At 43.1% G+C, this 23,857-nt stretch overlaps 1 protein-coding gene across 2 annotated transcripts in view; it reads right to left on the bottom strand.

The window, feature by feature from the left end:
* Positions 1–23,857, bottom strand: part of Shisa9 (shisa family member 9) — a 310,584-nt gene that overhangs the window by 12,945 nt on the left and 273,782 nt on the right. Inside the window, exons 3-4 of one of the 2 annotated variants that reach the window (XM_028890054.2) lie at positions 11,652–11,807; positions 4,676–4,723 (exon numbers count right to left, since the gene is read on the bottom strand). In XM_028890054.2, the coding sequence (XP_028745887.1) occupies positions 4,676–4,723; positions 11,652–11,807 (204 nt within the window). The remainder of the gene's footprint in view (positions 1–4,675; positions 4,724–11,651; positions 11,808–23,857) is intronic. The other variant, XM_028890055.2, reaches the window with a different exon arrangement.

Genomic DNA, 23,857 nt, shown 5'->3' with positions numbered 1-23,857 from the left:
GAGACATTTGTTTTCCTCCTTCTTTCCTCTTTCTTTCCCTATTCATTTTTATGTTTTTATTAAGAGATAGTCTCACTGTGTAAATCAGGCTAGCTCAAAACTTATGCTTTTCCTCCCTGAGTCTCCAGAGTGCTGGGATCACAGGTGTGGGACACACCTGGCATAGTCATCTCTTGGGAGAAAGAAGTAACTAGGATTTTTTTAGCACCTACTATGGACTAGATAATGTTTTAGCCTTTCACTTCCATGATCACATTTAAAAGCTCTTGAAGTAAGACCAATAAGGTACCATTGGTCTTTCTGTGTGGTAGGTAAAGGAATTAAGACCCAGAGATATTGGGCATCTTGGTTGTCGAGTAACTCTTCTGTAGCCCATAAGATGCAGAGCAGGAAACAAGTTGTAAGATTGCCCCCACCCCCTTGTTCTTTTAACTGTGATGTGGTTTTAATTACCATGAGGAATATATATTTTCCAGCAAATGTCAGAAATGCATGTGTTTGCTGCCTAGGATGGAGTTTGGAGAAACACAGCTAAGGGACTGTTTTGTTTTGTTCAGCTAATGAAAATGATCTAAAATTGACTGTGGTAATAGTTGCATTTCTGAGGATATATAGTAAAAGTTGTTGAATTATGAGAAGAAATGCATCTTGTGGAAAATGATGGCATGTGAAAATTGGTGTTCTGAGGCACCAATTATGTGTTTGTGTTTGCATTTAGGGTTTGGTATTAGATAAAGTGGCATAAACTAAGAATATTCAGAAGGTATTCTGATTTGGGACACAAGAATAAGATCTCTGTGTGTTCAGGGTCAGAGCTATTAGAGCCATAGCAAGAGTGTGGCGGTGGTGGCACACGCCTTTAATCCCATAAGATCTCTGTGTGTTCAGGGTCAGAGCTATTAGAGCCATAGCAAGAGTGTGGCGGTGGTGGCACACGCCTTTAATCCCATAAGATCTCTGTGTGTTCAGGGATACAGTCAGCATTGGAGACATATACCTTTAAGACCTAGGGGGCTGTACATTCAGACAGTGACGAGGCAGTCATGTGTTTGGGTTTACAACCAATGAGAAGGTAGAACGACATACTATAAAAAAACAAACCGACAGGAAGTAGGTCTCTTTTTTCGCGAAGCTGGGACAGCAGAAGGAAGGGTGAGATTTAGCTCTGAGCTCTGACCTCTCGACTTTCTCTTTTACATTGTTTCTGTGTTTCTTATTTAATAAGACGGTTGGTTACATCTACAAGGTATATTAAAAAAAGAATGTGCTGGCAACCCTCCCCACATACACACACTTACAGGCCCAGGTCCTTAGGGGTGGGTGGGTCCAGGACTTACATTTGCATGTCATCACCAGTAATTCAGGGTAAGCCCTTATGTCACTGTCTGTGGTCTCAGTGACCTGTTGAGATGTAATTTTCTTGTGTAGCCTGAGACAACCTTTGGTTATCTTGAGAGAGATGGGGATGGGGGTCCCAGGTCCTTACCTGAGTATCGGCTTCTGAAAGTCACCTTCACCATTACTAAGAATCATCTCCAAAACAGAGGTCTTTGGACCGTTGGCCTCTTCTGTGCATACTCTGGACCTGTTGTTACCAAGTCCTGTGCTAAGACATTTGCTTGTGCTGCCTCATAAGCCCATGGAGAGTAGACACTCCAATTGCCTCTATCTCAGCGATGGTGGAAACAGGAGTTCAGAGTGTCGGTGGTTTGAGTAAGAACACAGAGGCAAACTCCAGTGAAAACAGCAGCCTTCTGGCAGCGTCCTTCAAATTATGTGTGCCAGTTGTAGCTCCAGAAGACCCATATTCATTTAGAAGAACAGTTTCCCAAAAACTGGCTTCAATTTGATTGTGGACTTGAGGTATTGTCTTCCTGTTGTGGTTTTCCCACAAACAGGCCAGGAATTCCCAGGGTTCATCACAGTGGATCAACATCAGTGTCCCCTACAGATGATGTCCATGGAGAACACTACGTACTGAAAGATAATTGTGATGTCTGCCACTTCCTCGTGCCATTTCCTGTCCTAGCAGACACAATTCTCTCCCAAGGTGAATCAAAACTGACACAGGCATCAGGAAGAAGCAGGCATCTACAGGGATTTTTGCTATCACAGTTACAATTTCTTACCCAAACTCTCTAGGAGAGACCAAGTCCCTACCTTTTTCAAAAGTTCTCCCTATGTTCTAAACATGGGTCCCCAACAGTATTGGAGCAATTGGCTGTTAAGATGTTAACTGATCTATCTTAAAATAAAAGACCTGATGTCAAGGCTGTTTGAGAAATGAGTTAACCAAAGTTGAAGCACTTTTCATTGGCATGGAACTCCTCAGAGCCCCAGACTTTTTCTCACTTGGTGGTAATAGCAAAATAGCACCAGTAATCACCAGCAGCCACTCACCACTTTCTCTGCGCCAGGGAACATGACATGTGTTTAAAGCATTAGTTCATTTTTGCAGTCATCTAGGAAGTATCTGGTATGATTATCTCCATTTTGCAGGCCAGGAAATCAGGGCTTAGAGTTCATAGCCATGCTTCTTTGAACATGCCTGTCAAGTCTCATTTCAGAAGCTAAGCGGGGTATGGTCTGGTTAGTACTTGGAAGAAAATCCAGGTCGAGGAGTTGAATGATTGGCTGAAGGTACCAAGAACAGCCAATAAAGGGCAGGACTGGAATTCCTGTGTTTCTGAGTCTTAAGCCTGACCCAGCTTGTCTCTTCCTTAGAAGAAGAGCATGACTGTACAAATCACCAGTCTTGTTTTCATGCCTTCTCTATAAGTTGAATGGATGGCATTTGAGAAAGACAAGTGACCTCAAAGGAAGTTAGCCCTGGCCTTCTGTTTTTCCTCCCCATACAAGGCAAAATAAATATAGGTGCACTAAGCAGAGGAAGGGAGGGTGCTCCGGATCGAGAAGGAAACAGCTTTCAAGCCTTTGCTTTTGACATGGCCTGAAATACTGTCTAAAGGATCAGGCCACAGCAGACTGATAAAGGCCAAGATGCATACTGCTTCCTTAGGGCTGTCATGGGACCTTAATAGCTTAGTTTTTCACAGGCAGGAGAAGGAGGGGTATGCCTTTCAAATTAGTAGGTCTGTCATGTTCTAAACTGTTGGCATTTCTGAAAATGGGATTTGACTTGTGAACAATTATTATCCAATGCAGGATCTGAAATCTGCCTCTCTCAAGTCAACAACCTGGTAGTAAGGGGATTCTCATTAAACACAGACCTCTTCCTCAGGGTGGGACTATTGTATCCCCAGATTCCAATCCAAATTGTATTTGAGCTCTGGAGCATTTGTCAAATTTCTTCCTCATTTCTTTAAGTCTTGGGAGGCATTTCATGTCCTCATTCGAGGGTGTTTGTCTCCCAGCAAGATGTCTGTCCAGCAGCAGTGCTAAGAGCTCAGGTCAGCAGTGCAGCACTCTGGAACTTATGGGCAACTCCACTCCTGGAGCTCCACCCAAGACCTAGCAAACCAAAGTATCCCGAGCAGCAGGTGCTCACATCCTCCTAATGCAAAGACCATTTCCCTAGGGGTCCTTATCCCTGTCGTACCCACTTGCCCATGTATCCTGCAGCTCCCCAGTTATCTCTCGACTCCACTTTCTTCTCCCTATCCTATACCTACACCAGTTGAACACTATCTGTGTTCAAGAGCATTGTAATTGGTGTCCCCAACCCCAGCCCAGATTTCCATAATGGAGTTCCCATTGAGAAGTCAGAATGCAAAAAAGACACCCTTGTCTAGGTGTTTGCATTGTCGCTCTGCCCCCACCTCTTGGGACAGATACTGCATTCCTACTGTAGGATCCAGCAGTGGACAGGGAATGAAGAAGATGTTGGTTCTGAAAACAGCTTTTTCTGCCCTCCATCCCCAGGGAACAATGTGTCCATTAGCATCATACATACTCTCAATTCACTGTACCTCCTCTAGTGGACGAATTCCTTTAGACAAGTGTGACTTCCTCACTTGGACATCCATGACCAAGTTCTAAATAGGTATGACAATACTCAGCCAAGTGTTTGGAGAATTAATAAATGTGAAGGGTCAGAATTCTGGCATGTAGTAGGGAATTAATACATTAATTATAGCCACCACTTGACCTAGTCACCCAAGTAGTTAATTCAAAGACTCAACTCAGAAAATTCCTTAGCCCCACTGCTCACTCTGCTGGGAAAGTTGAAAACAAATTCTGTTCCCTAAAAGGCCAATTCCCCAGACTTATGATCAACAACTTGACTGTATTTAATCTCCCCAGAAGGATTATGTTCATCCCCATGTACACCAGCAATACTTCCAGAATTAATTTTTCTTGTGTTTTGTTTTTGCCACCTTGCTTTTATAGTCTCTTTGATGAATTTACCTTTCCTGAGATGTGTCTGACAGAAGAATTTCCATAAAACAACAAATAATTGGAAGTGAGCAAAGGCATAGCACATTGTCCAATGACTGCCTAAGCATGGACACCACATCCAAGTGCATGCACATGTGCACACACATGCTACAAGACACACCTCTACACTAGAGATTACACAGACTTATAGGTACCAGTCAGGGAAGACACACATATAACTGGGTCACATACAAACACTGGGACTCTCTGTCCCTTCATTATTTAATGTTGAGTTTGACAACACCTGGATAAAGAGTCAGAAAAAGCAATACGATACCTTTTGGTGACTTAAGTGTCGCCACTGCCCAGTCACCATCAGAATTTCCTAAAAAAATAACAATCAAGAGATGCTGATCTGGTTGTCAGGAAGCCCATGTTTGTGGTACCCTCACATCCCTAGTGTTTGCTGTCTGAGCTACAGCATCCAAGGAATCCGGCCTCAGGGGACCCAGGGGACAAGGAGGGAACCAGGGTGAGCTTGCAATAGATATGTACCTGTTCCTCCAAGACCTAACAGGACATCAAGAGACATGCCCTGAACACCCAAGGCAACAGCAGCAGAGGAAGGAGTATTAAACAGTAGTCTGGTTCCAGTTTCAACTCACTGTGGAAGGTCGGTTTCACTAATACGGACACAAGTGGAGAAGGTGAGGAATTTGCTTCCCATTTGTTGCAGATATTCTTCTGGAATACGAGGGTGCATCATTGTTCAGTCATGCTCCAAGCCCATGATCAGAGCATGCCCTCCTGCCCATGGTGTTAAATGCTGCATTGTGTACAACTTGCTTCACCACAATGCCTAAGTGTGAAAGATACTGTTGAAAGAGTGAGAGAATTTACTCTTCTCCAGAGTCACTTTTCCTTAAGTAGGGAAATCCCCCCGAAGCAAAAGGGATCAAGCTTGTTCTCTGAGAATCCCATAATGAGTAAACCATTGCTTTATAGAACAGGCGGGAATTTGAGTTATAAATCAGGTTTTCCAAATCTAATTCCAGATGTACCCAGTAGCCCCTGCGGGAGTGGTCTCATTAACAGAGCTTCTCGTAATATAAACATACTTCTCATAAAATCAACAAATATGTGAAGAACTCTGAGTGTACCCCACTCCTTCATTAACAGTCTTTTGTAAAATTGAGTTTAATTTAAAGTGGGACAACCTCTGCCTATGAAAGCCTTGTCCCATTGGCTGAAAGCTTGACCAATCAGTGAGTGCTTCTGGCTCTTCTTTTCTTTCCTAGGAACCTACTTGGGCAGACCAAGTCCTGAACACTTTCTACACTATTTCCAGAGACCTAACAGGCTGCCAGCTGAGAGGAGATTCAGGGAACAGCCTGTGACCAGAATTATAGAGCATAGATTTGGCCCTATTTAAACCTTTCTGGTTGGCCTCCCCGGTATGCCAAAGAACTTTCAACTTGCCATGTACCCCCTGGGATCCGAACCCTACACCCTCATCACTCATACAGAGGAACTTGAATGGCAGGAGTGCGTTAAAGCTCACTGCCCTGCCTGCTATGCTTTGCCGTGTCTTCTCCCGCAACTGAGGGTCATCTGGAAATAGGTATAGCGCCCCAAATTTTCCTTTGCTCCTGGACACCAGTCTGACCAACCCCCAAGTTACAGGCTCCAAGAAAGTCATCCTCCCCACGAATCAAACTTCTCAGTTTGCCTTTAAGGCAGGACCCAGTCTTTTGTCACCTTTCCCCAGCTTCCAAGCCAGGGTAGAGGGCTGACCAGGCAGTAACAAATTTTCTTCTATGAATCCATTAACAATGAGTATATTTAATAAGATGACGGGTGCATGGGCTCCCAAACAGGTACTACAGGAAACCTCAGAAACTTAGGACCATGGATCAGGGCAGATGGGAGATAATATCAGACTGCAGGCAACTTCCTGTTCATGTGTGATGTCCATTGAGAATCATAACAGGATGGCATTTTCCCTGCTCTAGAGATAGGAGTACTCCCTCTCTGAAGGATACCTTCAGGGACACTTCTGCCTTACTAACATTGTGCTATGAAGAGGCACAGCTGTCCTCACCAGATACCTGCCCAGTACACGGTGACTTGGGTCATGGAAGGGCAATACATAACCATGTCAACCTATAAGGCACATCTCTCAGTTGCAACCTTGATTGGAAACATCTCCAAACTGTGAAGGGAGTCAGGTGAGTGACACGTCCTCCTTGGTGGATGGTAGCACTCACGCATCTGCACCCCATTTCTTGCAGACTTAGGTGGAGACAGTGAAGCGGCTTGGGCTGGCTCTGCTGATAGTTAGGATTGCAGAAAAGCCATCTGTTGTTTGTTCTCCTTCCTGTTTGTGTTTTTACCAGATCCCTAATGTGAGCTAACTTGCAGCATGTATATCTTTCCCAAACTGATGTAAAGAATATGGATTCTGCTCTCTCCCTCAGATCCAAATGCATGCCTATCAAGGTCCTGATATATCTGGGGAACTAGCAGGGAGTGACGGACAGGCAGAGCTTCTGGAAGGAAAAATGTGATGGGCTGTAGAAGCTACTACACATGAAGAACTTTTCCTGAGCCGAATTATTGGCTCCATCTGAGCCATTCACTGTATGTAGTTATGAATTCCTCTACACAGGAGAAACTGAGACCAAAAACCTGATAGTTTCTGAAATCATTTATAATGTTTGAGTCGGGACTTAAAACTCAGTCCTGACCAATTTTAGTTTCATGCATATTCTTCCTTCTCACTGGTCACCTCAGGTTCTGACTTGACACGATAACTATCACATTTCAATCCACTGGCTTTACAGAGGGCACTGATAGTTTGAAATGCCCCACATGGTGCTGTGATACTGTAGATGGGGTTGGCCAGAGCCATACCTCAGTGTCACCTATAGTCAAGGGACATCAAATTTAGTATCTGGAGAAGAAATAAATGAACACATGAATGAATGAATGAATGAATGAATGAATGAATGATATTTCATTCCAGCATGCTTTCCCCTACAGAGTCTTGTGTGGCTTAGTGCCTGACATTTCCCCCTTTGTACTATTTTTTTGCCAATAGCTTAGCAGTGAGCCCCTGGGAACAGGCCAGTCCGCTGTCACATGTCTGAGATGACCAAATGGTATGTGTTGAGACCCTGAAGTCTAAAAGAAGAAAGTTCGAAGTATGAAAGGGGCAATTTCAATAAAGCAGCAAAAACGGAAGGAGAGACAAAGGCAGACAGGTTTGGGGATCTACATCAGAGTTAAAAAGAAGCTTATGATCTTTTTTTAAAATCTGATCTCCCACCAGCACGGGCAGGAGGTGTGTGTGATGTTTCAGCACCACAGTTATTCTGATAACTAGAAGAGGTGGAATGGTTTAATATTACAATTATAAAAATTAGAGTGCCGTTGGGGACCACTCAGTTCTGCTCCTTGCTTATCCTATGAAGTAGAAATCTAGGCATTTCAGGGGCTGGCTCAGCAGCACACAGCTAGGTAAGGGCAGAGCCAGGACTAGAATGGAGCTCCTGGTAGATAAGCATCTGATACTTTGGATATTAAAGCTTTCAAGGTGGATTTATTTTCTAGGGATCTTTTCTAAGTTGGCAGTTAACACTAGAGATTGGCTAGGCCTCCCTTGTCCACTGGATTGGAAGTTTTTACACAGTGAGCCTGGCTCCAGGGGGTGGCCAATCATTTTAAACAGCCTGGCCCCTGGGTGGTAATGATCCTCTAATGAAATGCATTTCCCCACTCACAGCAAGTTTGCACTACACCTTAACAAAGAACCTTTGAAAGAACATTTATTATGGGATTTGCAGTTCATTGATGCAGGCAGATGCTGGCGTCCTGGGGAGTCACCTGTCAGCAACAAACTGACACTCCACTCAAAGGCGATGCACCAGATCACCCATCACTCAGTTCAATCCCAAGAACTCCACAGTTGTCTAAGGATGGGAAGGGAAGCCTGTTAGCCATTGACTAGACTGGGGCAAAAATCCCAAGAGAGATCCTTCCATTTGCTACAAGATACAAAGATGATTTCTTAAAATCCAGCTAGTCTCTGATTCTTGCCAATGGCAAATTCATTCATTCATGCAAAAAATATTTCAGCAGTTCCTGGTTGCAGAAGAAAGGGTTACATAGGGAGTGTCAAACATATTTTCATATTGAAAATTTCATTCCAAATGCTCTGCAGACATTTCTTGTCTAAAGCAACCCTGCAGAAATCTCGGGGAGGATCAAGGAGCTGTGTTGGAACATTCATCAATTATTTACCCTAAGAGCTACTAAGGATCTGGTTTGTGTGAAGGTCTAAGTTAAAGAAATGGGTTGCATGGAATAATTTGACCAGTTCTCAAAGAAATAAAAGACATCTGGGTTGATTATTTTTAATGTCTAAAGAAGAATCCCATAAACAACAGATGTTATTTATCACCGAATTGCAGGGTTCAGAAAGAGAGGTGGGACCAGAATAGCATTTGCAGGTTGCTGCAGCTGTGTGAGCAGTGAAGACACTCTCACCTGCTCTCCTGGGCAATAGTACTTCTCCCTTCCTTGTAAAATGTGGATGCTTAGGATGCACGTGGTATGCAAGAACAGTGGGGAATCAAGAAAATCGATGGCTATAGAACATAAGAGGGGGTGTTTTCTCTTTTCCCCAGGGGCTGGGGGAGACAGAGAAATAAAGCATGAGACTTGGATAACTTCTAGGGAAAGCTTTACCAGGTAGGAGATTTAGAGAAGACGGTGTCTGTCTATTAAACATGTGACCTTGGCACTATATACTTGGCTCAATCTCTTCTAATTATTCCATCCTGAAGACCTAGGCAACTGGGGAACAGGAGCTCTTCAACTTCTGATACAAACATTAGTCACCTAGCCTGTCTCTGGCCTTATGTGAGGTACCAATACAATTGTTTTATGAGTATTATTATCATTAGCAACCTTAGATACCACAAATATCAGAGCCACATAGTGGTGTCTGAACTTTGAGTTCTGGGGTTAGGATATTTCATAGCTGAATCAATCAAAGAGTTTCTATTATCCCATCTCTACTGAGGGTCTGGTAGAAAAGAAGATAAACAATTGCTTAGAAAAGATAGTATATCTGTGGCATCCTCTACCTATCCAATGTTTCTTGGAAGCAAAACTATATGAGAATAAATGAGTAAGTCCTGTAAGTGGCCAGAACAGCAGAAAGAGCTCTCCCAATAAATCAAATGGAATTCTAGGCAAAGGGAGTTGTTCTATGACTCAAAGATCCTGGTAGCCAATCTTTTAGTGAAGGAGAAGAGTCTTCTGTAAGGAGAATATTTAAAGAATATGATGAAGACCTTTCAGGGAGACCCAAGCTGAGCCTGAGAGAAGATAGAACCAAGAAAGGAGTCAGTCAGCATGGCTGTTCACAAGAGAGTGGTGATCTGGGAAAAAGAGACATTGTGAATGATGGGACTTACTTTGTTTGGTCTTGACTTGAAAGGTCTCTGTTTTCCCATTTTATAAACTGGAAAACTGAGGACTCCTGGGGGTTGAATGTGGCACATGGTAGAAGCTATGTGGTAGAGCCAGGATTTGAGTTCATATCTGTCTGGCTCTTTTCAGCTCCTCAAAAAATAAACTCAGAGAAGGGGCAGGTTAAATGAAAAGGCAGACTTAAAAACCTCTCCTCAAAAACAGGACTAGAAAACAAAACCCACAGGATGTAACAAGAAGGAAACAAATTTTCTGTGTCTAGAGTGAGCAAGAATGTAGGAAGCAGGCACTAGATTTGGGAGAGGACATGAAGAGAAACAGTGGAGTTGAGGTCCAGTCTTCTGAATGCTGGCTTGTGCTATAGTCCAAGTCAGGAGTCTTCGGTTTTGGCTTCATATTAGAAACATCTAGACTTTTAAAATTTCACATACATGGGTATTTAGTCATATATCTCTGTGTACCTTGTGCATCCCTGCTACTTGTGGAGGCCATAAAAGGGTTTCAAATCCCCTGGAACTGGACTTACAGATGGTTATGAGCCACCATGTTGGTGCTGGGAATGAAACCAGGGCCCTCTAGAAGAGCCAATGAGCCATCTCTCCAGCCTCCTTTGTTTTTTTTCAAATGTCTATGTCTGAACTCCACCTTCACCCAGCTCAGTTAAAATCCCCAAGGTGCACTGGGCCCGGGTACTGTTTACTGCACTCAGGTGGTACTGGATCATCTGCACATTGAGAACCTGAGTTGCCCCAACCAAACACAAACCAGGAACTGATTGATGACTTTGCTGTGACTGTGACTTCGTCTAGTGGAATGCGTCTGAGAGCAAAGTGCCATGTTCTGTTCAAGTGGGATGGAGAGGGGTACTGGGGTGACCGAGGTGCCTGCACAGTCTCAGCTGTTTCCTGCTCTATTGGCTCTGTTGAATCACTGCTTTAGTTGAGGTTTCTTAATCCAGTCATCGAGTGCTAATTGTGCTTTCTTCCATGGATCAGTGAGACAGCATGCTTAAGAAGTCAAATGTAATATTGCACACTTGGTAAGAACAACATTTCTAGTAGCTCTAGAGTCTAGACCGCCTTTCCCCAGGAAATGCCACATTCTAAAGAAGAAAGGCTACCTGAGCAAACATTTATGCTATACATTCATTTCTTGGAGTTGGCAGGGGATGTGTGGGTGATGGGGGTTACCTTTTTAAAAGTCAAGACATTGCTAAAACTAATAGACTAGATTCTACACCTGAGGGTTCTGAGGACTACCTAGGGAAGATGGGGAATGCTAAAGGGGATTAAACATAAGTGGACCACATGAGCATCCCCAGGAAAGAGTTCTAAGTAAACAGGTGCCCCAGAAGACCACACTGTCCACATAGCAAGGCAGGACTCAACTGGTTCAGAAGAAGCAACTGGGGGAGTCCTGATTCTAGATAGATAGACAGATAGGTAGATAGAGAGATGATAGATAGATAGATAGATAGATAGATAGATAGATGACAGATTCATAAATAGACATATATATACATAGATAGATGATAGTTTCATAGACATATACATAGTTATAGATAAATGATACACACACATAAATACTCACAAACATAGGCATATACATAGGTAGATACATACATAAATTGGTTAATATATATACACATATATGATAGACAGATAAATGATAGCTAGATGATGAACAGACAGATAGATGATAGAAAAGCAGAGAAATAGGTTTAATAAGAAAATAAGAGTAAAAAATAAGTCCATAGGGAGAAGCCAAGTACAGGAGGAGGGAGAAGAAAACAGATCCATGTAGGATGTCCTTACCGACTGCCTTCAAGGAGGCATACTTGTTGAGCTCTTTGCCTGGAGGCTGCTGTTCATATGGATTAGAAATCTGGCCCAGGTTGGGGTATGAATGTGGGTGTCCCATCTGCTGGAGCAGAGGAGAAGTGGGCACTGCATTGTTCATCTGGGTGGTGTCTGAAAATGAAGAGAAAGAGATGGTCATAAATAGAGCAGGACCTACCAACCACCTCCACTGCCATCACATCCCTCCAGCCTAAAATCCTCCCCAGACTATGGACATGAGTGGAAGAGCATCAGACAGAATGATAAATGCCAAGTTTCTATCATTGAACAGCTACTTGCATTGTCAAAACAGTATCGCCGGGTGGTGGTGGCGCACACCTTTAATCCCATCACTCAAGAGGCAGATCCAGGCAGATCTCTGTGAGTTTGAGGCCAGCCTGGGCTACCAAGAGAGTTCCAGGAAAGGCACAAAGCTATACAGAGAAACCCTGTCTCGTAAAAACAACAACAAACAAACAAACAACACAAAAAAACAGTATGTGGGGACAGTAGAGAAATGGCTCAATGGTTAAGAATCCATTGTGCTTTTGTAGAGAACTTAAGTTTTATTCTCAGCACCTGTATTTAGCAGTTCACAAATGCCTGTAACTTCAGCTCCAGGGACATACAACATCTTGGGCCAACTCAAGAACTTGTACTCATGTGCACAGACACATAGAGACTCAGAATTAAAACTAAAATAAATATTTTAAGATAACAAAATTTGCGGGCTGAGGAAATGGGTGGATGACATGAGTTCCAATCCCAGCACCTATGTCAAGAAGACAGGAGTGTACATGCCTGCAAGCAGTTCTAGCACTAGTAGGCCGAGAAAGGCAAACCCTTGGAGCTTGCCACTCAGCCTAACAGAAACACCCAACTTCTCATTCAACCAGAGACTTTGTCTCAAAGGAATATAGTGGAGAGCAGAGAGGTGATACCCAATATCTGGCTTCTGCATGTGTGTGCACTGATGTATAAATCCTGACACACACACACACACACACACACACACACACACAAACAAGAACAAACAAGATTTGTGCAACAAGATGTTCGACTTCAGCAACATTCAATTAAGAGCTCCTGAAGTCTACCCCTTTGCAAAAAAGCTGACAAACGGGAGGACTGTAGGCCGCCAGGGATGGTGTAAGTGCTGGGAACAGAGGCCTCAGAAGCTTGAGATCTGTGTGCAACCTAATCAGCTGCCACACCTGCAGAAAGGAGCTGGCATGTTGTACTGACATTTACAGGACATGTATATGTGATACAGACAGTGTCACCTCTGGCAACCAAGCCTACAGAAATATATAATTGCCACAATGTAAGGATCTTTGCTCAGAAATGCTTTTTGCACTATTTCATTGTGTTTTGTTTTTTAATATAAACTGAAAAAAACTGAACTACTATTATGGGAATTCACAAAAATATTTCACAATATGCATTCATGAAACTGTTAGGGGGATAAAGGTTTTAAAGTAAATCCATACTACATGTCTAGGAAGTTTCCAGAGACTGGACAGGAAGCAGGTGAGGCAGTACAAATGTTATAGTGTTTATCTTACAAAACAAAAGGTGCCTGCTTCTTCACATGAAGGTTTGCTTGCATAAGCTAAACAAAAGATTACAAAGCACACATATTGAATATTGACTACTTGGGAGGGACTGAAAATTATGGAAAGGGAATTTTCAGAAAGTTTGACTTTTCAATGCATTGAGATGAAATATGAAGGAAAAGCAGAATATCAGTCAGGTGTGGCAGATGAGGAAAGGCACTACAGAGAAGAAGTTACAGGCAGAGGAAGTAGCAGGTGGCTTTGCCACTGAAGGGAAGATGGCAGGTTCAGGTTCAGACTAAGAACCGGCGAGAGGTCCTTAGTCTCTCGACATGCATGGCTGGAAAGTACAGCATGAAGGAAGTAGAACAAGATGTGGCAGCAGCAGCTGGCAGAGCCCAAGCAGCTCGTTGGGAGACCCCATCTTCACCTGGACAGCAAGGAGATGAAGTTCAGGTGGAGAGAGATGGTCAATCCAGGAGAGTCAATCAGGGCTCAGCCTCAACCAGGGGATCGGGTGGGATGTCTCCAGCTTCAGGAAGCACCTGTGTTCATCAAGATGTACCCTGCTACCAAGATGCTGGGCAACCTCGTGTGATTCCATTAGCTGGCATCCACACTCACTTCCCAGCTTCTGCAGCTCTTGGCTGCCGACAGCTCACCCAGCTGTGGTATGCAGAGGTTTGCTCTCAGCTGACGGGGCCACCATGCTGGACTTGGTACATTTCACACACCTCACCCTCAACACCTGAGTGGTCTGCAACCGGTGCCCCCTGTCATTCAAGTGCAGAGTGCAGCCACTTGCTTCAAGGTGGGACTGACTATGGAGAGACAGTGGGTGCTCAAGACTCACCCTGGATTGGGACAGGTTTAGGACTGGGGTTTTCCATAAAGGATCAGATGGTTTAGACTTTGCAGGTCTCTGTTGCAGCTACTCAATCTGCCATTGTAGGGTGAAACTAGCCTGGATATTATACAAAGAAACAGTCGTGTCTATTTCAGTAAAATTTTATTTTCAAAACCAGGTGACACCAGGTTTGGCTCAAGGTCTTTGTTTGATTATCCCTGTCTACACTTTACCTGACGCTTTCATTCTTGCATGGCCACTGTGCTCCATTTATGTTTCCCAGTGCGTGTGTGTGTGTGTGTGTGTGTGTGTGTGTGTGTGTGTGTGTGTGTGTGTGTGTATTCACTGAAAAGCACTCACCAAGAGCCATGAACTGAACTCCTACTTCAGGCTCTGCATCTAAAAGATGCAATTCATGATATGTACGGATATTTTTGTATTCAGAAACCAATGAACCCAGTTGTAAACAGACAGGATACAATAACTGCTCCATAAATATAGGGAATATGTTTTTATCACTACACATGTCTGGGCAATCACATAAACCCAAATGTCTAGAGGGAGTGTTGTGAAGTGTAAACCATCTAATCCAGCCTCAGGCTGGCATCCAAAGAGGTAGGGTATCCTGTGGTAGCTTTTGACTGACTCCCAAGACAAACAAGTGATGAGAGGAAAGGTGTTGATAAGATATGGCTCTCACTATGCCCTGGACCCTGAGATGCTCCTACATTTTCCTATGCAGATCCCACCTCCAGAGGGTGTCTTCTACTCCTAGAAATGTCAGGCCAAGCAAATATTTTCCCAAATGTTGGTCCAGTAGAAAGAGCCTCATCATACACTGTCATCGCCTGATGCTCTCTGTGTTTCTTTGTATGTGTGATGTGATTTCTTTTATTTTACAGCCACTGTGTTTATAAATTTAGAGTCACCATTTTCTTTAATATGCTTCTTCATTTCTATCAGAGTCATACGATGAGCTGCCAATCATATTAACTGTTTGAGTGTGGGCTTGCCTAGAAATCATGAGATAAAGCCTTAAATGTAAGCACATTTGTGTATGATCTGAGGAAACACTTACAGCAGAAGGGCAGGAGACGCAAGGAGGAAATGAAGCAAAGAATGTGAGACCAAGAAAGATACACTGGTGGTGAACTGGTTGAATCCCACTCTGGGATTCTACTGCATGGTGTTGAGTGTCTCCTTCACAATATGTCACCACAGGAACAATGGGGCTCCCTTTGTATTTACATAGCAAGTCTCATCCATTGCTGGTTGAGGATCTTTCTTAAAAACTCAACTCTCAGGTGGGACTTCGGTTTGTGTCAACATGGCAATTCTCTTGCCCCTGCCAAGCTGCGTTAGAAACTTCCAGGTGGAAAGCAGCGGGGGAGGCATAAGAGGGGTTTGCTGACAGATGCAAACATGAACTTTTATAGTCAAATAAAAGGACTAAATTCTGGTATTCATCTCACAGTAGGGTGACTGTTAACAATAATGGATTTTCTAGCTACAAAATCTAAAAGAAAGGAGTTTTCGTGTTCTTACCATGAAGATATGATAAATGATTGAGGTTACAAATATGTTGATCACCATAATTTAATTGTTACATGGTGTAATCCATGTATCAGGGTAACACACTTTACCCCTGGATATGTACAATCATTGTGTGCCAATTAAAAGTAAGATAAAATAAAGCTTCAAAGACAGACTGAGTGGTGCATAAGGGAAGCCCAAGGCCACCAGGAAACTGACTAATGACTCAGTGCCAGGTATTTTGTGCCCCCACTGAAGAGATTTCAAACAGTAGCTCATCCAGTTAGAGCGGACACCCTCAAAGTCAGTCCTCTGTCCCCTCTCCCCTGCATCCTGGACCCTCATCACTATCCGAAAATCCTATTTCTAAGTTCACCAGGGAATGCTAACCACTTCATTAAAGGAGGAAAGAGCCTGTAGAGATGCTCCTCACAGGACATCTTGGGACAGCTTTTATATTATTAAACAGAATACTTAATATTCCTTTACAGAGCATTTGCTCTTAGATTATTTCTGCTAAGTTTTGTGTTACCTCTAGGGCACTGAGTGGTTATTGAACATAAGTAGGTATGACAGAGAGGGCCCACTAAAATGAACCCTCTCTAAAGAAGAAACGAGGCTGCCCCGAGTCATGACTCTGCTTCACATTCAGCAACTTAGGAAGTGACTTCATGGCAGACTTAGATAGCCATTTTGTGCTAGCTTCCAGGCACCAGATATTCAGAAATATTAAAATTGTAACCCTCAGGGAAGCCATAAAGAACTGTTAAACAGACATTGGTGGCTGAGTTTTCCTAGACAAAAAGATAGGTTAGACCTCATAGCCTGTTATCTGTTAAGTTTCCCCAAATGTGCCCAGCAAAAGAGACCCAAAACAGGTCTATGAAAGGAAACCCCAGGCTAATGTATAAGAAAAACAGACCAACACTGTGAAGAATGCAAAGCATGGGAGATTATGGCCAAGATGAGAAAAGAAGTATAAATGTGTGCGTGTATATGTTATCTGTAGCTGTGTGTACAAATACACACTTATCCTACATCTATACTGTATGCAGGCATAATTTCTTTTGCAGAGTTATGGCCATAGAGGAATGCAGTAGCACTAGTGGTGTCTTTCTCATGGAAGGGTGATTGGATTTCTCTTCTAGCTTAGCTCAGAGAGATCTCATGCACCTGCATAGGAACAGATTCTGTCCAGCCCAACAAGAAAATTCCACACCCTTATAATGTTACAGCTCATTATAGCCCTTAAAAAGACTACAGAGCCTTTGCTGTTCTATGACATTAACCATATTCCATCAACAACCTCCATTAGCATGCAGGACGCCATTGACACCCCTGCACTTTTCTCCTAAGACAGAAAGGGCCCTCGTGTACCTGACAGTCATTTTTAAAGAAAGTTGGGGCATAATTACTCTAATTGGAGGCATCTAGTATTCTTACCCCAAGGTAACCATCTTGGAAGTACCATTATTATGTGGTATATCTTAGTCATTCAACAGAAATAAAGTGCATGCAATTCAGATCATGCCAGTTAGGGTAAAAAGTGCTCAGTTACAAGCACAGAGAGGTTGTGCTGAGCTTCTGTGTGGGAGACAAATGATGACCAGTGGTTCATTTGGATGGAATGACAACAGAAAGAGCCCCAGAACATTTTATAGGGAGGAATGGCATGGAAATATATGAGAGGGTCCAAGCATGCTGCTTTGACGATACTCAGGAACTAGCTTCTCAAATGCTATCTCCCTGGTTTGCACTGTCATCTCAACCAGCAAGGGTTGTGTGCATGTTCATGTTGACATGCCGGTGTGGGTGTGCATGGGGAGGCCAGAGGCCAGAGGTCAGCATCAGGTGTCGTTGTCCACTGCTCTCTGCTGTACTTGTTGAGACAGGGCTTCTCAATGAACCTGGAGCTCATGGATTTGGCTTGAGTGGTTGGCCAGAGCATCCTGTCTCCAGCTCCCCAGTCTGTAGGTCCGTGCTACTCAGCCCATCTTCTCTACTTAGAGACACAGGGATCAGACTCAGGGCCTGGTGCTCACATGGTAAGGTAAGCACTTCCTTAACTGACAGTCTCCTCAGCCTCTGTTAACTTTTGTTGGAGGTAGATGTTTAAAATTTTTCTGTGGATGAATGTTTTGTCTGCATGTATATATGTGTACCCTGTGTATGCCTCATACTCAAGGAGGCCAGGACAGAGTGTCAATACCACGGAACTGGAGTTACAAGCAGTTGTGAGCCACTAGGTGGGTGCTGCAAATCAACCCTTGGTCCCCCGAAGAAACAAGTGCTCTTAAGTGCTAAGCCATCTCTCCAGACACTAATGTAAGTAGTTTTAAATCTACTAAAATACTTACAGTATGGTACAGAAACATCCACTACTGCCCTCGACCCAGTTTCTCTATTATGAACATGTCCTTTTGGGATGTTTGTTACAATCAATTAGCTAATATTGATAGGTCACTAACATAAGCTCACACTTCGTTAGGGTTCCCTTCACTCCTTACTAATGTCCTTTTAGAATCCCATTTCAGCACCACACTAAACTAAATCATGTCTCCTTCATCTCCTTTGGCCATGAAAGTTTCCTTAGACCTTTTTTTTTTTTTTTTTTTTTTTTTTTTTTTTTTTTTTTTTTTTTTTTTTTTTTGGTTTTTCAACACAGTGTTTCTCTGTGTAGCTTTGCACCTTTCCTGGAATTCACTATGTAGCCTAGGCTGGCCTTGAACTCTGCCTCCCTAGTACTGGGATTAAAGGCATGCACCACCACTGCCTGGCTAGACTGTACATTTTTTATGTCTTTGATGGTTTTGAGGATCATGGTCAGTTGGACACCTTGTCTAATGTCAATTAAAAGAAATATGTCTCATGTCTTCCTTGTGATTCAGTCAGGGTTATTGGCTCATGAGAGGAAAAGCACAGAGGCAGATGCTGTCATCATAGCACATCAAGGACGCACAAGATGATGACTTATTGCTGAGATGTTCCTTTTTATAACCAACACAGTTGGCAGTGCTCACTGGGCTTCTCCACTGGTGACCTTCTCCACTTCTCCTCCCCTTTACTCTCTGGAAGGAAGCAGATGTGCATCGTCGACACCTAAGGAGCAGGAGTGGATGCTGCACCTCCTCAGTGGAGATGTAATACACGAGGCATCTGGAACTCATCTCATTCTCCATTCCATTTTCATTCCTATCATTGCAGACACATGAAGTGTTGCATGCCTTGGGTTATACCACAAAATACTTTGCTTTGTTGTCTTCCTCAATTTGCCACTTTGCTATACTTTCATCTTTTTATGTTTGGGGGGCATTGTTTATTTCTTAGTAATATATTTCTAGGATCATATTATATATTTCCTGTCCTGGCCCAAGGATCATCCATCTCTTCAAGGACCTGGTTCATTTTGCTGGAAAAAAGTATTAGACACCAAAATTTGTGTATAAGGGAGCTATGGTTACTTTTCATATCACTCTGATGACAGAACAAGAATATTTCCATGTGTGAGGACATAGACATATGCACATATCTATAAATATCTATATATGTAACCACCTTTACCAGTATTAGCCTGTGCATGCATTCATTCTGATGTCCCTATCTATGATCCATTGTCAAGTGCATCACTCTACCTGCTTATCTTAGCTCTCCACCCTGATATTAAACCTGACTCCCCTTGCCCTCCATTATTGATATATGGATATATATATATCATTATATATATATATATATATATATATATATATATATATATATATTACAATGGATGTGGATGTGCAGGCCCTCTGGGCTGTGGATATCACTCTGTGTGCTGTGAATGTGTTGCTCTGATTTGGTTGATAAATAAAACACTGATTGGCCAGTAGCCAGGCAGCAAGTATAGTATAGGCAGGATAAGCAGAGAGGAGAATTCTGGGAACAGGAAGGCTGAGTCGGGAGTCACCAGCCAGACACAGAGGAAGCAAGATGTAAAGATACAGATAAGCCATGAGCCACATGGGAAAGTATAGATTTATAGAAATGGGTTAATTTAAGATGTAAAATCTAGCTAACAAGAAGCCTGAGCCATTAGGCCATACAGCTTTAATTAGTATAAGCCTCTATGTGTTTATTTGGGTGTGAGAGGCTGTGGGCCTGGGTAGGGCTGGAGAAAACTCCAGCTACATCTCTGTGGCATGCTGACCTTGATTTCTTTGTGTTTATACCTGGACTAATAGAGCAGGATCAATTTTAGTTCCTTTTTTAGTGTCTTAAGCAACCTCCATACTGATTTCCAAAGGGGCTACACCAGTTATATTCCCACCAAACAATGAACAAGGATTGCTTTTTCCTGCATCCTCACCAGCATTTGCTGTTGTTTCCTTGATAGTGAGATTCTGACTGGAGTCAGATGGGATTTCAGTGCAGTTTTGATTTACATTTCCCTGATGGCTATGGAGACCGAACATTGTTCATACTTTTATTGGCCATTTACTTTTTTGAGATTATAATATAATTACAACATTTTCCTTCCTTTTTCTTTACTCCAAACCCTCCCATATAACCCTCCCCTTCAAATCCATAGCCTCTTTTTTCACTAATTGTTACTACATACATATATGTATGTATACATACGCACATAATACACACACACACACACACACACACATATATATATATATATATATATATATATATATATATTCCTAAATATAACATGTTCAGTCAATATAATGCTACCTCTATGTGTGTTTGAGGGGCCAACTGTTTGGCACTAGACAACCAATTGGTGTGCTCTTCCCTGGGGAAGACTACCTCTCCCCAGCTTTTCTCAGTTACCTGTAGGGATGAGGCCTCATGGAGTTTCCCATACACACTTTGACATGTCCACTGGTGTCTTTCTTGTTCATCTCATATTTGGGCAGTCATATTGGTAACACTTCTTTTGAGAATTGTCCAATTAATTTGCTAATTTATAGATCAAATTATTTGGGTTTTGGTATTTATTTTTATTTTAGTTCATTAATGTTCTGTATGTTAATGCCTTGTCAGATGGAGAAAGGGTAGGGATTCTCCCCATCCTTTGGGTGCTCTCTTCACTCTACTGACTGTCTCCCATGCTGCACAGAGCTTTGTCAGGTTTGGTATTGAGCTCCTGGAGTCTTTTGCCTGTGCCTACATCTGAGAGTGTTTTCTCTGCTTTGCTCCAGCAGTGTAGAAGTTTCCCATCTTACATGGAAGTCTTTGATCCACTCTGTACAGGGAGGGGAACAGATATCGAAACTTCTACACATGAACCATATGAAGGTCCACTTCCCTGGCACCATTGTTGAAGGCATTCGACTAGACTGCATTGTTTTCACTTTTGTTGAGAGAGAGAGAGAGAGAGAGAGGGAGGGAGGAAGGGAGGGAGGGAGGGAGGGAGAGAGAGAGAGAGAGAGAGAGAGAGAGAGAGAGAGAGTCAATTATTATTATTTATTTGCTCTGAAGAATCTATGCTTGGCAGATGCTGGGTATAGCTGGCAATTTAGGGTTATGAGGAGGTGCACAGCCAAGGGAGAAGGACCATAATGACACTAAAGATGGAGAACAAGAAAGCCCCGCCCATATGTAACAAACTTGGAGAACAGGAAAGCACCGCCTACACATAACAAATACAGAAGGTAAAGGAAACATGAGACAGTCTTCATGTATGAATCCATCCACTTTTCCCTGGAACCTCTATGTATCTACATATTCTGCCCCATTTCACAGAGGAAGAAATCAAGGCATAGGGAGGCTTTGAAATCCCACATGAAATCCCGAGAGAGTGGTGGAGCCATCCTGAACCTAGCAGCCTGACTCTAGGAATCCATGGTCTCAGCCATTTCCTTACTGTCTCTCTAGGAGCTGACATTCGAATTTCTGACATTTAAATCTCATTTTACAGCTAGGTAATAATTTTTAAGCCAGGCTATCATCTTTGGAGGGTATCCCCCCTCCAATTCCTTCATCTCCACTCACTAGCATATTAAAGGCAGGACATGGTTGGCAGGATAAAAGAGTTACAATGAAGATGGACCAGAGAAGAAAGACACCTAAAACTCAGCTGCATTGAGTCTTGAAGGGCCTAAGGGTGAAACAAGAGAGACAAAGAAGACTAGATTCTGTCACGTGACTTCCCCATCCTCGAACTTTCAACCTCAGGTAAAGTGGGGATGATGGATGAATTGAGGGAAACATCAGAGGGAGGTCACCTGCACAGCTCCTGTTTGGGATTCCAGGGAGGGTTCACAGATGAAAGCTCTGCACTCTTGTGGATAATTAATATAAGAAACAGTGACGTGGGGCTTGTGAGATGACCCAAAAAAATGCTTGAGCTCAATGTCCCTGAACTCACACATCATTAGAAATGTGGTGACAGGACAATCCTGTGTACTTGCTGGCTAGTCAGCTAGCTGAATTAGTGAGCTTCAGGCTCAATGAGAGACCATCATACCTTAAAAAGTAAGGTAGAAAGTGAATGAGAAAGTTACTTGACATTAACTTCTGGTTTCCACATGTACACACATGAACTACCACCTACACACACACACACACACACACACACACACACACACAATACAGTGGTAGAAGCTAACCAAATGATTGCCTAGTTGGCTCAATGATTCTGAGATAGCACATAGCCTGAGATCTCAGGTTTTACCTCAGAAATTGGTCATTGAACCTGACACACACAGGCAAATAGAGTGAACTTCCTCCCATTTCACCCTACACTCCTTTCTCTCTCAAGCTCATGTAAACCACAGTCCACTCAGACATAGGTCATATACCCCAAAAGGCTAAATAAAAGGCACATTAACCATGTAAAAACATTTCTCTACATTATTTAATATCATTTTATAGATAAGGAAATCAAAGCTCAGGGAGAGGCTTGGGTAGATGGCTTAATAATAACATGCCTGTCATGCAACCATGAGGACCTAAATCCAATCCGTAGAACCCATATGAAAAAGCCAGGTGTGGAGGTGCACTTGTGACTCCAGTGCTGGAGAACTGGAGACAGGTCCTGGGACCTGCTAGCTGGCAAGTGTAATCTATTTGGCAAGTTTCAAACCAGTGAGAGACCCTGTCTCAATAAAATGATGAACAGTACCTAGGGGAATAGCACCGAACATATACTCTGGTCTCCACATGCACACATATGCATGCACAATTGCACACATCCATGTACCCTCACACAAGCACACACAGAGGAAAGAAAACAAAAAACTCAGACATATTCAGTGACTTGGCCAAAGAAAACCAGCTTGTCACGATAGCAGCAGGATTTCCCTTCAGGTTTGTCTCTGCAGTGTTTCTTCCACTGAGCCGGGCTGCTGCGAGCATAGCACTAAGCCTTCTGTGTGGACAGAAAGGCTCCTGTCTCCAGTCCCTTTCCTTCTTCATGTAGTATCCCAGTCAGAGGAGAAAAGCCATGTCCAGACTCATGCCCTGCCCAGACCCATGCCCTGTCCAGACCCATGCCCTGACCAGATCCATGCCCTGTCCAGACCCATGCCCTGCCCAGACCATGCCCTGTCCAGATCCATGCTTGTTTCTTCCTTGATCCAGATAGCAGAGTTTAAATTTTACTCACAGAATGAATGAGTCCTCCATTCTACAAAACCCAGTGTCCTTGTGGAGTTCCCCTGTGCCCTTGTCTCTTTGTTAGATTCACACATTCATTCCTTGACACAGACTTTAGTATTTCAGATCTTCAGGGTTTGTGTTTTGTGGGTGGGTTCTAGCTTTTATACTATACTCATAAAATTCCTTTCAAACCTTTCCACAGTTGAGAAGGACAGTGTTTTTATCTGACTCCAGAGGCCATGGTTCCCTTCATTCCCACCCTTTCCAACACACTATGCACAAGACTCAGACTTTGGCTTCTGTATAGGACCATGTGGATAATAGAATGACATACGAATGCACTTTGGGAGGCAGTTTGAGATTTGAACTGTGGCTTACTCATCTACCTATAGCACCTTTGGTATGTCATAAAGTGTTTATGGACCTCAGCCTTCTAACCTGCAAACTGGGGCCATAACAGCTCCCTCCTGAGATGCTGTAGGGATTACAGACATGAAGCAGATGGGTTTGGTATCACAGGTGAATCATTACAGGCACCCCCGACAGTAACCAAAGCTTTATTGCCTCCAATTACGCAGAAAATCAAGGCAACATAAAGAGGCCACGAGAAGAAGGATGTTAGGTTTCAGAATGCTTAGACACAAACCAGAATTATT

The sequence above is a fragment of the Peromyscus leucopus genome, chromosome 8b (assembly GCF_004664715.2).
Source record: "Peromyscus leucopus breed LL Stock chromosome 8b, UCI_PerLeu_2.1, whole genome shotgun sequence".
NCBI classification, from domain to species: Eukaryota; Metazoa; Chordata; class Mammalia; order Rodentia; family Cricetidae; genus Peromyscus; species Peromyscus leucopus.
Note: the sequence above shows the minus strand (reverse complement) of the source record. Positions and strands in the feature narration are given on the sequence as shown.